The sequence below is a fragment of the Mauremys mutica genome, chromosome 2, assembly GCF_020497125.1.
Source record: "Mauremys mutica isolate MM-2020 ecotype Southern chromosome 2, ASM2049712v1, whole genome shotgun sequence".
In the NCBI taxonomy this organism is placed as follows: Eukaryota; Metazoa; Chordata; order Testudines; family Geoemydidae; genus Mauremys; species Mauremys mutica.
The window spans coordinates 132,020,533-132,034,607 of NC_059073.1; the positions used below are offsets into that span (position 1 = coordinate 132,020,533).

At 47.8% G+C, this 14,075-nt stretch overlaps 1 protein-coding gene across 1 annotated transcript in view; it reads right to left on the minus strand.

Annotated features, from left to right (window-relative positions):
- LOC123364869 (disintegrin and metalloproteinase domain-containing protein 2-like) overlaps positions 1–14,075 on the minus strand; it is a 51,828-nt gene that overhangs the window by 1,941 nt on the left and 35,812 nt on the right. Inside the window, exons 17-19 of the mRNA XM_045007350.1 lie at positions 13,752–13,860; positions 9,930–10,086; positions 481–513 (exon numbers count right to left, since the gene is read on the minus strand). Of these exons, the coding sequence (XP_044863285.1) occupies positions 481–513; positions 9,930–10,086; positions 13,752–13,860 (299 nt within the window). The remainder of the gene's footprint in view (positions 1–480; positions 514–9,929; positions 10,087–13,751; positions 13,861–14,075) is intronic.

Consider the following 14,075-nt stretch of genomic DNA (forward strand, 5'->3'; position numbering starts at 1 on the left):
AAGGGATGGAGTGGGGGCGGGACCTGGGGTAAGCGGGGAGCTTGGGGGTCTGTGAAAATTTTTAAATCAAAATGGGGGTCTTTGGGTTGCGAAAGTTTGAGAGCCGCTGCATTAGGTGCTTATCTGCATCTTTAGGCACCTATATACCTTTAAAAAACTGGCCCAACATTCTATAATATGGTAGGGGAGCTATTTACAGAGACTGCTAACTTTTCTAAATAATTTAGGGATGAAATTTATCTTTCTTAATCTCAATTGGTAAATTTAAAGAACATGGTATCAATGCATTAAATTGGATAGCTTATTTTGTTTTTCTTTCAAGCTGTACTTTAAAATCAAGTTGGCAATGAAATGTTCAAATGTGCTTCAAAGTCACATTGCAACTATCAAATGCAGATTTTGGCATGTAAATACTAAGCATATTCCAAATAAAAGAAAACTAGATACATGTTCTACTGCACTGACAGACATGAAATTTACCTTGGATTTTCTGACTGATCCATGTCTTCTAATCTAGATTTAGATTATAAAACAGAGTGGTCTGAGTATTTAAAATTAAGCATACCATACACATAGTCTCGTAGCTCTACAGCATACAGTACATTTATTGTGAAGATTACTTTTACCTAAGTAGTTTGGCTTTCTCTTTAACCAGAGGACACCCTCTCATTCTCCATAGTGGTAAAATGGCCTTACATTTTCCTCCATGCTTCTCTTTACCTTCCTATTTAGCCAGGGCCATCCTTACCCGTATGCAAAGTATGCAGCTGCGTAGGGCACCAGGAAAATTGGGACACCAAATTTCCTGGTGCCCTGCACAACGGCGTACTGCTCCAGCCCCTGCCCCACCTCTTCCCCAGGCCCCCCGCCCCTGCCCCACCTCTTCCCACCTCTGCTCCACCCCCGACCCGCTTCTTCCCGGCTCTGAGGACTGCAGAAGGGCCAGGCCTGCACTCACCGGCAGCGGGAAGTGCAGGGACCTGGCCTCAGCTGCACCACCAGTGAGTGCTGGGGGATGGTTCCCCCCTGCCCCCCAAGCCACGCCCCCCCCATGGAAGCCTGCCCCCCCCCGCAGGGGGGCTGCGTAGGGCCCCAGAATAACTAGGGACGGCCCTGTATTTAGCCCTGTGGGTTTTGGTTGCCTTTTACACTGTTTCAGTTTTTATTGGAATATGTAGTCTCTTTGTTTGTATCTTGAGTACCGTTTTTACTTTCCCAAGTGCTTTTCGCAGGTATTACTGAATTCAAACAATTTTCTTTAACTCCTTTTGCATTCTCAGAGAGTTTTATTTTCTGAAGTCCAGTATTTTTCATTATAATTCTTTCTACAGAAACTCATCAGAATTTACAACCTGATGAAATTATGATTGATTCCATCTTGAGGGGACAGCAGTGATAAGGCCAGCACGTCTCTGCAGCCCGCGCCACTTCCCGCAGCTTCCATTGGCCAGGAACGGCGAACCATGACCACTGGAAGCTGCGGGCAGCCATGCCTGCAGACAGTCAATGTAAACCAACTGTCTCGTGGCCCGCCACCAGATTACCCTGACAGGCCACGTGCGGCCCGCGGGCTGTAGGTTGCCCACCACTGAGTCATTTTCAATAACTGGTGGCATCAGTGAATAGGGTCTGATCGTCTATCACTGAAGTCAATGTAAGATTTGACTCACTGCTGGACTATACCTTTCGGGAGGGAAGGTAACTGCCAATAGAAGCAGGGGGGTCCCTCAGTGGATAAAATATTACCCTTCTTCACAACAACATTATTTTTACAGGGTCTGGGTTATCAGTAGAAACACTTGCTAGTCTCCCATCTAATTTCTCCAAGAAATCTAGAGAACAACCAAGGAGCATCTATTTTTATCTTGTTCTTCAATCCGAATGGTCTGTGCTGTGTAACCAAAATATTAATCAAGAATAAATCAATGTATCCTAATGTTTGGGGAGACACAAAAATAGTTGGTATGAACAGGGGGTTGGCCCTGGAGTGCAGTAAAGTAAAAGTATCCCATCCAACTTTGAAAACCTCAAGGATATAACTGAGCTTCTATTTAGTAGGGTTGTATTCTCCTTCTGTAAACAAGGTTTCCTGTACTGCAACCCCTCATCTTGCTTTGTTTTCATGCCCCTTCAGTAAACTTTATTTACTATTAATTTCATCTCCCAACTGAATGTCTTGGTTTCACCAAGTCTCTATCATTCTGGTTACATCACACTTCCTGAAAACACAATTCTAATCCAACAATCAATATGTTACTAGCATTTGTAGCAAGCACATTTATCCTTTACTTCTTTCACTCTTTTCTACATTTTTTTTTACTCGTTTCATTTTACCTTAGGAAAGTTCCCTTTGTGTATCTCTCACATCCACTGTTGAAAGGGTCAGCCTGGAAATCCCATCTATTATACTCTACACACTTTAAAAAAACAAGTACTTTCCAATATGCACCTGTGATATGTCTGTCTACCTCCCTATACACACACAAGGCCTGAAGAGGGAAAATAGGACAATTAACCTGGAGGAGAGTCAGGACCGGAGAAGGCCTAATGCTGATGAAGCCTAGCTGGGGGAGGAGCTGAAACAGGCTTAGGCCTTGTCTACACTGCAAAGTTTTGTATGCAAAACGGGAGGTGTACACACTACAAAGCTACTTTTGCTGACAAAATAAAACCACCTCAACGAGAGGCTGTGATGTTATCTGATTAAAATATGACCATATAGATCATTGTTGCAACCACTGTTATATATTTGCAACAAATCTTGTACAAAGGTTGTCAAGTAAGGTGCCTATGGAAAGGTTATGATTTGCTGAATATAATTATTCTATTTGTATGCATGTATCATTTTTTTATTTGAAATTATGAGTATTGTCTCTATACCTGTATTTCACATGTTTGCTCCTGGGGTAACGCCCACAGGGTATTTAGCCTGCACATCTTGAAGGAACTATTCAAGTAGAATGGCCCATTAAAGGACATTTAATTTACAATGGAAGACACCTATCTACTCTTAATGGACTTTCCTGCTGTGACTAGGCAAAATCATGCATGGACATGTGACTTGTCCATGTGAGTTCAAACACCATCTTGTTACTGTAATTTTCCACAGTAAGAACAATGGGATTCCCTCCACATGGCAGAAGATATAAAAAGCACTGGAAACACCTCCATTTTGCCTCTTTCCTGCTCAAGGCTCTGGACTATGAATTTATACTAATGGAAGTATTCTAACCAAGGAATTGACGACCTTCCAATGATTTGGAAGCAGCCAGAAACTTGACTTAAGCCAGCAGTTCATTCCATCACTGCTACAAGCCTGAACCGAGAACTTTGCAATTAATGTATGTATTTGATTCATTTAACCGATTTTTACTCTCCCTCTTTCTTTCTTTCTTTCTTCCTATAAATAAACCTTTAGATTTTAGATACTAAAGGATTGGCAACCATGTGTTTATTTTGAGTGAGATCTGAGTTTATATTGACCTGGGGGTGTGGCTGGTCCTTTGGGATCAGAAGAACCTTTTGTTTGATGAGCCTGGTTTTAAAGAACCACTCATCTTTAAATCCAGTGTTTTTGGTGGTGATGCAAGGACTGGAATGCCTAAGGAAACTGATTTTCTGATTTCTTGTTAGCCAGTGTGGTGTGACAGTTTACTTTCGTTGCTGGTTTGGTACATCTTATGGAGGAATAAAAAACAAACAGTTACTCACTTCTCATAACTGTTGTTCTTTGAGATATGTTGTTCATGTCCATTCCAATCAGGTGTGTGCGTATGCACGTGCACGTTGGCTGGAAGATTTTTCCCCTAGCAGCATCTCTCGAGTCGGCCTGAGTGACCCCTGGAGTCGCACCTTCACGGCACCCAATATAGAGCCCTGCCAATCCACAACCCCCTCAGTTCCTTCTTGCCGGCTACTCCGACAGGGGTAGGAGGGTGGGTATTGGAATGGACATGAACAACACATCTCGAAGAACAAGTTACGAGAAGTGAGTAACTGTTTTTTCTTCAAGTGCTTGTTCATGTCCATTCCAATCAGGTGACTCCCAAGCCAAATTTAGGAGGTCAGGCTGGAGCTGTCCACTGATTGAAGTACTGCTCTTCCAAAGGCCTCATCATCTCTGGCCTGCTGGGTGATTGCATAATGCGCAGCAAAAGTGTGTATGGAAGACCACGTCACCATTCTGCAGATTTCCTGGCTGGGAACTGGAGCCAGGAACGCCGTCAATGAAGCCTGCGCCCTGCTGGAGTGCGCAGTGATTGAATGTGCGGGAACACCTGCCAGGTTGTAGCACTCACGGATACAGGACACGATCCATGATGAAATGCGCTGGGGCAAAACCAGCTAAACTTTCATCCTGTCCACCACTGTCACAAAGAGCTGGACTGACTTTCTGAACAGTTTTGTTCTCTTGATATAGAAGGCCAGCACTTTGCTCCCTGTTGCTGGAATGAGGTTTAGGGTAGAAAACTGTGAGGAAGATGTCCTGGTTGATATGAAACTGCAAGACAACCTTGGGAGGAAAGCAGGGCGAGGTCTGAGCTGAACCTTGTCTTTAAAGAACATGGTGTAGGGCGGGTCTGAAGTCAGGGCCCTGAGCTCAGACATCATCCTGGCCGAGGTTATTGCCATCAGGAATGCGACCTTGAAGGAGGTAGAGCAGGGAGCATGTTGCTAAAGGCTCAAAGGGGGGGTGGGGGGGACCCCATGAGCCTAGAGAGGACCAAGTTGAGGTCCCAGGCAGGGACCGGTTGACAGACATGAGGGTAAAACCTGTTGAGCCCCTTTAGAAATCGGCTGACCATGCGGTTAGCGAAAACTGAGTGGCCCTGTACGCCTGGGTGGAAGGCCGAGATGGCAGCCAAGTGCACTCTTATAGAAGGCAACGAGAGACCTTCCTGCTTCAGATGTAGAAGGTAGTCTAGAATGTGTGGCACCGAGGCTAGCGTCGGGGGCGAGTCGCACTGTGCCGGCCAGATTGAAAATCTCTTTCATGTGGCAAGGTATGTGGCCCTCATCAAGGGTTTCCTATTGCCAAGGAGGACCATCTGACCTGGTCTGAACAGGAAAGTTCCGACGGATTCAACCATGGAGCTTCCATGCTGTAAGATGGAGCAACTGTAGGTTTGGGTGTTGGAGACGTCCATGATCTTGTGTGAGAAGGTCTGGGGAGAGCAGCAAGGTAATCGGGGCTCCCACGGACATGTCTAGGAGGGATGTGTACCAGCGCTGACGGGGCCAGGCCGGTGCTATCAGTATGACCTGAGCACGATCTCTGCAGATCTTGAGCATGACCTTGTGAAAGAGCGGTATCGTCGGGAAGGCATATAGGAGAGCCCATCCCCAATGGAGGAGGAACACATCCGCGGTGGAGCCCGGGCTGTGATTCTGGAAGGAGCAGAACTGCTGGCACTTCCTGTTGTGTCACGTGGCAAAGAGGTCCATCCGGGGAAATCCCCACCTCTGGATGATTGAATTTGCGACATCCGGGTGAAGGGGCCACTCGTTGCTGCGGAACAACCTGCTGAGCTGGTCTGCCAGCTCGTTCTGAATCCCAGGGAGGTACAACGCAGGTGGATTATATGTTCTACACAGAAGTCCCATAGCATGAAGGCTTCCTGGCACAGGGGAAAGGAGCGTGCACCCCACTTTTTGTTGATATAGAACAGGAGTGGCCAACTTGAGCCTGAGAGGGAGCCAGAATTTATCAATATACATTGCCAAAGAGCCACAGTAATACGTCAGCAGCCCCCCATTAGCTTCCCCACCGTGCTCCAATCACCTCCCATCCACCGGCAGCACCTCCCCCTCATCTCCCTCCTGATCAGCTGTTCCGTGGCATGCAGGAGGCTCTGGGGAGGAGCGAGGGCATGGCAGGCTCAGGGGAGGGGGCGGGACAGGGTCTGTGGCAGAGCCAGGGATTGAGCAGTGAGCACCCCCCAGCACATTGGAAAGTTGGCGTCTGTAGCTCCAACCCCGGAATTGGTGCCTGTACATGTGGCTCCGGAGCCACAGGCTGGCCACCCCTGATATAGAACATTGCAGTCATATTGTCCGTCATGACTGATACACATTGCCCAGTTAGGTAAGGGCGGAATGTTTGACACGCCAGGCGCACCGCTCTCAGCTCTCTGACACAGATCTGCTTGCGACCAGAGGCCTTGAGTTCTGCGGTCCCCCAAATGAGCTCCCCAGCCCAAGTCTGATGCTTCCGTCACCAACGACAGGGGTGGCTGTGGGGCAGCAAAGGGACCCCCTGAGCACACCTGCAAGGCATCAATCCACCACCGGAGCAAATCGAGGACCGGATGAGGCAGGGTCACAATCCTGTTCAAGCTGTCCTGGGCTGGGCGATAGACTGACGCTAGCCACGACTGGAGCGGCCGAAGCCTGAGTCTGGCATGTCGTACCATGTATGTACAGGCTGCCACGTGCCCAAGAAGCTTCAGGCAGTTTCTTGTAGTAGTGGTGGGAAACTGCATGACTCCCTGGATCATGTCATTGAGGGCTTGAAACCTCACCTGTGGGAGGAATGTCCTGGCTTGGGTTGAGTCCAGTAATGCTCCTATGAACTCTATCCTCTGGACAAGAGATAGAGTCTATTTTGCTTCATTTAGGAGCAGACCCAGGTTCTCGAAGGTGGCTCTGATAAATGCAACCTGAGTTTCCACTTGGATCCTGGAGTGGCCTTTGATCAGCCAGTCGTCAAGGTACAGAAACACCTGTACCTGATGCCTCTGCAGAAAAGTGGCGACAACCACCATGCACTTGGTGAATACTCAAGGTGCTGCTGACAGGCTGAATGAGAGAACAGTAAATTGGTAGTGGGAACCATTGACCACAAACCTTAGGTACCGCCTGTGGTTCTGAGCGATTGCGATGTGAAAATACGCATCCTTCAAGTCAAGGGCAGTATACCAGTCTGCTGGATCTAGTGAGGGGATGATGGAGGCCAAGGAGATGATGCGGAACCTGAGTTTCTTCATGAACTTGTTGAGCTCTCACAGGATGGTGCCAGAGGCGGAGGTGTCAGGACTACAGGCGCCAAAGGCAGGTACGCAGCAGATGGCGGAACCAAGGTGGCTGAGGCCATGGAAGACATCGCGGAGCGGTGACCCTGGGTTCCTCCCTGTCCTTGGTGAAAGGCCCAGGGGGTCCTGAAGGACCACTGAGGCGGGTTCTGCCACTGCAGAGGCCACACCTGGGGCTCTCTCCTGTCTCTCCTGGACCGCGATCTGTGACTGCTGCTCCTCTCAGAGCAATAGGAGTCGGACTCTGACTCTGAGGTCTCTGAGACCGAAGACCACCTCGAATGGTCAGTGCCTCGAATGTCGAGAGCTCAGGGAGCGGGTAGGCTCTCTGTCTGAGCAAGTTGGCGCCGAGGGGCATGGCGAGAGGAAATGCCTCAACATCATAGCCGGCTTCCCCTTCCACTGCACTGGAGGACGGGGCGGGTCCGTCAGCATTGAAGATTCCTCCCTCCTGGCAGGCAAGAATGGTACCATTAGATGCAGGAGGTCCCAAGCAGCCTGATAAGCTTTCTGTGTCAACGGAAGCTGTAGCTGCTGTGTAGGCACCGGTGACCAAGGCGGGGCCAGACTCGACTGCCTCACTTGGGCAGGAGTCGACACGGCCGTGGCAGGGGATCCAGAGGAGTGGCCCACCTGGGGTCTCATGTCTCTTGGTTTAGCCAGAGGGGAGTGATTGTCTGGCTTCTTCTATTGAGGCACCAGCAAGTGGGAACGGTGCCTACTATCAGACGGGCCCTGGGGGGAGCCATGTTGGTGCCGAGGACTCCTCCCGAGACACTTTCTCGGCGCTGAGCTCGATGACAGTGCTGGGGCGCTCCATGTTGAGGATGACACATTAGAGGTCAGGTCCCCTGAGCCCAGGTCAGAGTGGGGGCATAGAGCTGCCTCCAGGAGGATCACCTTGAGCCACTGTTCCCTTTCTTTAACAGTTCTAGGATGGAATTTGCAGCAGGTCTTGCAGCGATTTTTTTGATGGGTCTCCCCCAAGCACCATAAATACGACGAGTGCGGATCACTCTTTGGCATGCGCTTCACACAGGCCACAGTTTTTAAAACCCGAGGACCGCGGCATACCACAGTTCCGGGGAGCTGTGTGGGGCGGGGGAGAACCCCCAACAATCTCTATACTAAGAACACTACCTAACTAACTATATACAACCAGCGAAAGAACGAGTTTGCTGAGCAAGAGCTAAGGGAAGTTCCAGCCACCGTCACTGGCAGTAAGAAGGAACTGAGGGGGTGGCGGGTTGCCAGGGGGCGTCCAGACCAACCCGACGGATGCTGCTAGGGAAAAAATCTTCCAGCCAATGTGCACTGGGGGGAGGGAGGGGCGAGAAGAGAAAGAAAACGCGGTGCTGCTTTGGCATTCCTCAGCACAGAAAGGTTACAGAGCTGCTCAGGATGCCGCTCCCAGCAGCTGAGGAGACTGTGGGAGAACTCTGAGGGAATCACAGAACCATAGGCAGGCAGAGCAGGCTGCTGTGGGGAGGTTCCCCTCCCCCTGCCTCAGAATAGGTCGGTCAGCCTGCTGTCTCCCCCACCCCAGGCACACCATTCTCCTCTCCCTCCCCCACACGTTTCAGTTGTGAAAGCACCTGACAATCTACTAGGCTGCCCCTGGAACAATGGGATTGAGAAACCTGCATCATGTGATGCTGCACCTGTCCCATGAGGCATTGCAAACCCTTCCCAAAGCACCCTGCAGCTGGTTGCATAGTGGGATAGTTACCACAGTGCACTGCTCCCTGTGGTGATGCAAGAGCTGTTAGTGTGAATGCACTCTGCTGACACAAGGAGCTACTGTGGACATGCAACAGCGGTTTTAATTAAAGCGGCATAACTTTTGCTGACAAAACTTTGTAGTGTAGACAATGCCTTGGAAAGAGAGGAAGTTGGAAGTACGAGAAGAGGGCTGCAAGGAGGAGATCTTAAGTCACTCTCTAGAGACAGGCAAGTTAGCTAGGTACAAGGAGGAGTTCTACTGGGAGAGTAAGGGCTCGTCTACACTTACCTACAAGCAGTGATGGATGCATCGGTGGTCGGTTTAGCGGGTCTAGTGAAGACCTGCTAAATCGACTGCAGATCGCTCTCCCGTCGACTCCTGTACTCCACCAGATCGAGAAGAGTAGGGGGAGTCAATGGGAGAGCGTCTCCCGTCAACATTGCGTAGCGTGGACCCCACGGTAAGTAGATCTAAGCGAACTCGATTTGAGTTACGCTATTCACGTAACTCAAATTGCATAGCTTAGATCGAATTTCCCCTGTAGCGTAGACAAGCCCTAAGTCCTGGAATCCTGCCTTGGACTACAGACTTTGGCAAGAAGATGGGAGGGGTTAGGTAGGCATGGGGGAGTGGAGGAAGTACCAGTGTTAACCAAGAGATGGTCCAGAAGATTGAGAAGAGAGGTAGGAGGGAATCCACGGGAACAGCAACTGGGTCAGAGTTTGAGCAGACTGTGGTTGCTGGGCATAGAGTCCCCGGGTTGGGACCCAAAGTAGAGGGCAGGCACAGGTTCCTCTGTGAGCCACTGGGAAAGTACCACAGAAGTGGGTCAGAAGACTGCCTGAGACTTCAGATAGACAGTTTGTCCAGTGGGACTTTGATACCCCTGGAAGAGGAAGACTATAGTGATCTGGCAGGAGGGCTGAGTCACAAAAAGAGAGCTGGAACTACCACGGGCCAAACGAACAATGGAAGGAGATGCTAGACCTAATGAGAGCTGATCTCTAGACCCAGCCATGAGGAAGCATCACAACAAGTGTGCACATTACAGCACCACTCAACTATTTCACTCCTATGGTCTTGCTCATGAACTCACAACCTTCCCCAGAGCCCCGGAAGATTCCAGATCCCTAAAGGAAAGGTTAGAATTAGATAGGTGAACAAAATAAACTTACTCATCAACTTGTGATTCTTCCTTAATACAGCATCTATTCAATTCATTTCGTTTTATAATCATGATGATAGAACAAACAAGGACAGGCAGAAAGAGACAGAAACTTAGCAGAAGCCAGTTCTTCAAAGTGTTCCGGTGAAGTCTGTCAATGATTGCATCTAGCAAGGAAAGAAATATCACATATCTTTATAATCTGGGAAGTGGGGTCTCCAACCAGAGGAGATATTATCCTGTATTTACCTGTTATTGATAGAAAGGAATGGAACAAAAATGTGAATATAGCAGACACACCTGAAACCTGCAAACATGAGATTCCCCAAATTGTCACACTTTGAAAAAGGATGCTTTGAACAAGCAAGCTACTTTGATACTTTAAGGAATGATTGCACATAATGTTCAAAACATGGTACAATTGCCAGCTGGTATTCAAAAGTAGTTCAGGACCAGAACACGCTATTGCATTATAGGATTGAAATGCAGTAGCATAGCTATAATCAACAAAATCACTTAACATGTAATTTAGATTAGATTTTAAATCAGCTCTGTCATATTAAGAATCTTAGATTCTACAATGTTACTATATAACAGCCAGTTGACTGTATCTAATCAAGATAGTACAATACATGATCACTTTCTTGTATTCAATAGCAATTTGTTTATTAAAATGCTGTTATCCATACTATGAAAGTAATAGCAGCAAAGAATCCTGTGGCACCTTATAGACTAACAGACGTTTTGTAGCATGAGCTTTCGTCAGCATTCTTGCATCCGAAGAAGTGGGTATTCACCCAAGAAAGCTCATGCTACAAAACGTCTGTTAGTCTATAAGGTGCCACAGGATTCTTTGCTGCTTTTACAGAACCAGACTAACACGGCTACCCCTCTGATACTATTAAAGTAATATAATAAAAAGAAAGAATAGTATTAAACTTTTCTCTTCTTTTTCACATTTAAGATGTAGAACCTCAGTTTATGTATTTCCCCTTATAACTCAAACTCTTAACTGTTCCATGGTATATATTTCAGATATTTTTTCTTTTTAGTGAAGGAAAAGTACAGAAAAGGGCAATAAAAATGATTCGGGGTATGGAACACCTTCCATACGAGGAGAGATTAAAAAGACTGGGACTGTTCAGCTTAGAAAAGAGATGTCTAAGGGTACGTCTACACTACGGGACTATTCCGAATTTGCATAAACCGGTTTTGTAAAACAGATTTTATAAAATCGATTGCGCGCGGCCACACTAAGCCCATTAATTCGGTGGTGTGCGTCCGCGGTCCGAGGCTAGCGTCGGCTTCTGGAGCGTTGCACTGTGGGTAGCTATTCCCTAGCTATCCCATAGTTCCCGCAGCCTCCCCCGCCCCTTGGAACTTCCGGGTTGAGATCCCAGTGCCTGATGGGGCAAAAATCATTGTCGCGGGTGGTTCTGGGTAAATGTCGTTAGTCACTCCTTCCTCTGGGAAAGCAACGGCAGACAAGCATTTCGCGCCTTTTTCCCCTGGATTGCCCTGGCAGATGCCATAGCATGGCAATCATGGAGCTTGTTTTGCCTTTTGTGACTCTCACCGTATGTGTACTAGATGCTGCTCACAGAGGCGATTCAGCAGCGCTACACAGAAGCATGCTTTTGCTTTTGCATGACAGCAGAGATGGTTACCAGCCATACTGCACCATCCAAACCCTTCCATAAATTGGAACTAAGATGATCATGGCTACCAGTCCTTTTGTACCATTTGCTGCTGTCATAAGTGCCCCTGGCTGCTCTTAGCCAGGGGCGCAAAAGCCAAAATTGGGAATGACTCCCTGAGTCAATCCCTCCTTTTTGGTATCTAAAAATAGAATCAGTCCTGCCTAGAATATAGGCAAGTGTACTAGATAACCACTGTTAGTGGGGGGTGAGTAGATTGCCAGAGAGCACAGCTGCTCTGTGTCAGATCCTGCAGAAACTATGATCTGTATGCTATTCATAGGGGGTGCTCCTGTAACAACCCCACCTGTTGATTCCGTTCTTCCCCCAGCCTTTCTGGGCTACCGTAGCATTGTCCCCCCACTTGTGTGATGAAGTAATAAAGAATGCAGGAATAAAAAGACATGGTGACTTGTTAGTGAGAAATGAGTGGAAGGCAGCCTCCAGCTGCTATGATAGTCCAGACAGGACATTAAGCAGTGTGTAGGAGAGAAGCCCAGCATCCCTCTGCTAGTCCAGGGGCAACTGAATCTGTTCTTTACACATGAAGGGTGGGGGCTGATGGAGCTCAGCCCCCTGTTGCTATGATGACGATGGTTACCAGCCATACTGCACCATCCACCAGAAAAAATTAGGGCCAGGCGCTCTTGATCGACCTGACGGATGCTAGTCAGCATGGTTACTGCCCCATGTGCCAATAGGCTGATGACGAGGACGGTTACCAGTCCTTTTGTACCATCAGCCACCCATGGCAGGGGGGAGTGAGGATGTTGGTGTTGACGGCTGCAGCATCGTGTCTATCTGCAGCATTCAGTAAAGATAGGGTGACATGTAAAAGAGTCAGAGGATTGTTTTCCCTTTCGCTTCTGGGGGTGGGTGGGGGGGGTGAGTAGATTGCCAAGCTATGCCCTGACCCACCGCGGACACTGTGTTTGACCCTAGAAGCATTTGGAGCTCAGCCAAGAATGCAAATACTTTTCGGAGGCTGCAGGAACTGTGGGATAGCTTCAGTCCTCCAGTCCTCCAGTCCATGAGCGTCCATTTGATTCTTTGGCTTTCCATTACGCTTGTCACGCTGCAGTGCGCTGAGTCCCTGCTATGGCGTCTGTCTGGAGATTTTTAAAAAAGGATTCTGAATTTCATCTTCTGTAACGGAGTGCTGATAGAACGGATTTGCCTGCCCTTACAGTGATCACATCCGCATGGTCCGTGCTGGAGCTCTTTCTTTATTTTGATTTCGGACTGCATCGCCACCCGTGCTGATCGGAGCTCCACGCTAGGCAAACAGGAAATATTCAAAAGTTCGCGGGGCTTTTCCTGTCTACCTGACCACTGCATCCGAGTTCAGATTGCGGTCCAGAGCGGTCACTGCTGCACTGTGGGATAGCTCCCGGAGGCCAATACCGTCGATCAGCGTCCACACTAACCCTAATCCGATATGTTAATACCGATACTAGCGTTACTCCTCTCGTTAGGGAGGAGTACAGAAACCGGTTTAAAGAGCCATTAAAATCGATATATGGTGCCTCCTAGTGTGGACGGTTGTGGTGTTAAATCGGTTTTACGCTCCTAAAACCGGTTTAAACGCCTAGTGTAGACCAGGCTTAAGAGAGATAAGATAGAGCTCTATAAAATCATGAATGGTGTAGAGAAAGTGAAGAAGGAAGTGTTATTTATCTCTTCACATAACACATGAACCAGGGTCATAATTTCATGAACCAATGAAATTAACAAGCATCAGGTTTAAAACAAACATAAGGAAGTACTTCTTCACACAACGCACTGTCTACCTGGGGAACTCGTATATTTGGGTTCAAAAGAGAATTAGATACGTTCTTGGAGAATAGCTCCATCAATGGCTATTAGCCAAGATGGTCAGTGATGCAACCTCATGCTCTGGGTGTTCATAAACCTGATTGCCAGAAGCTGAGACTGGACGACAGGGATGGAGCACTCGATATACTGTCTTGTTCTGTTTACTCCCTCTGAAGCATCTGGCACTGGCCACTGTTGGATGACAGGATACTGGACTAGCTGGATGATTGGTCTGACCCAGTATGGTCATTCTTATTTTCTTAAATGTTGCACTGGAAAAAAAACCAACACAGGGTACAGAATTTGCCAAGATAACTAACCACTTTTGAAAGTACTGTCAATACTCCCTCCATATCCTTTTGATGAAATTTTGCAATCTGGTGGCAGCCAGCCAGACCTACAGTGACAATTTCCTCTGTTGTTGCACACCTGAAATAAAAGGGGGAAAATCCTGTTTAATTACTTTTTATACTTTGTAGCTGGAAGTCTCAAAATATGGGGAAATCCCATTACACGTGCTTTTATGAAACAGTTTCTCTTCAAGATCTCTCTTCTTTATAACCAAATTCTCAGTTCTTAAAAAACTAATCAACGGTCTGTTTCAGAAAACACATCAAATGTAAAGTACCACAGACTATTGTCTA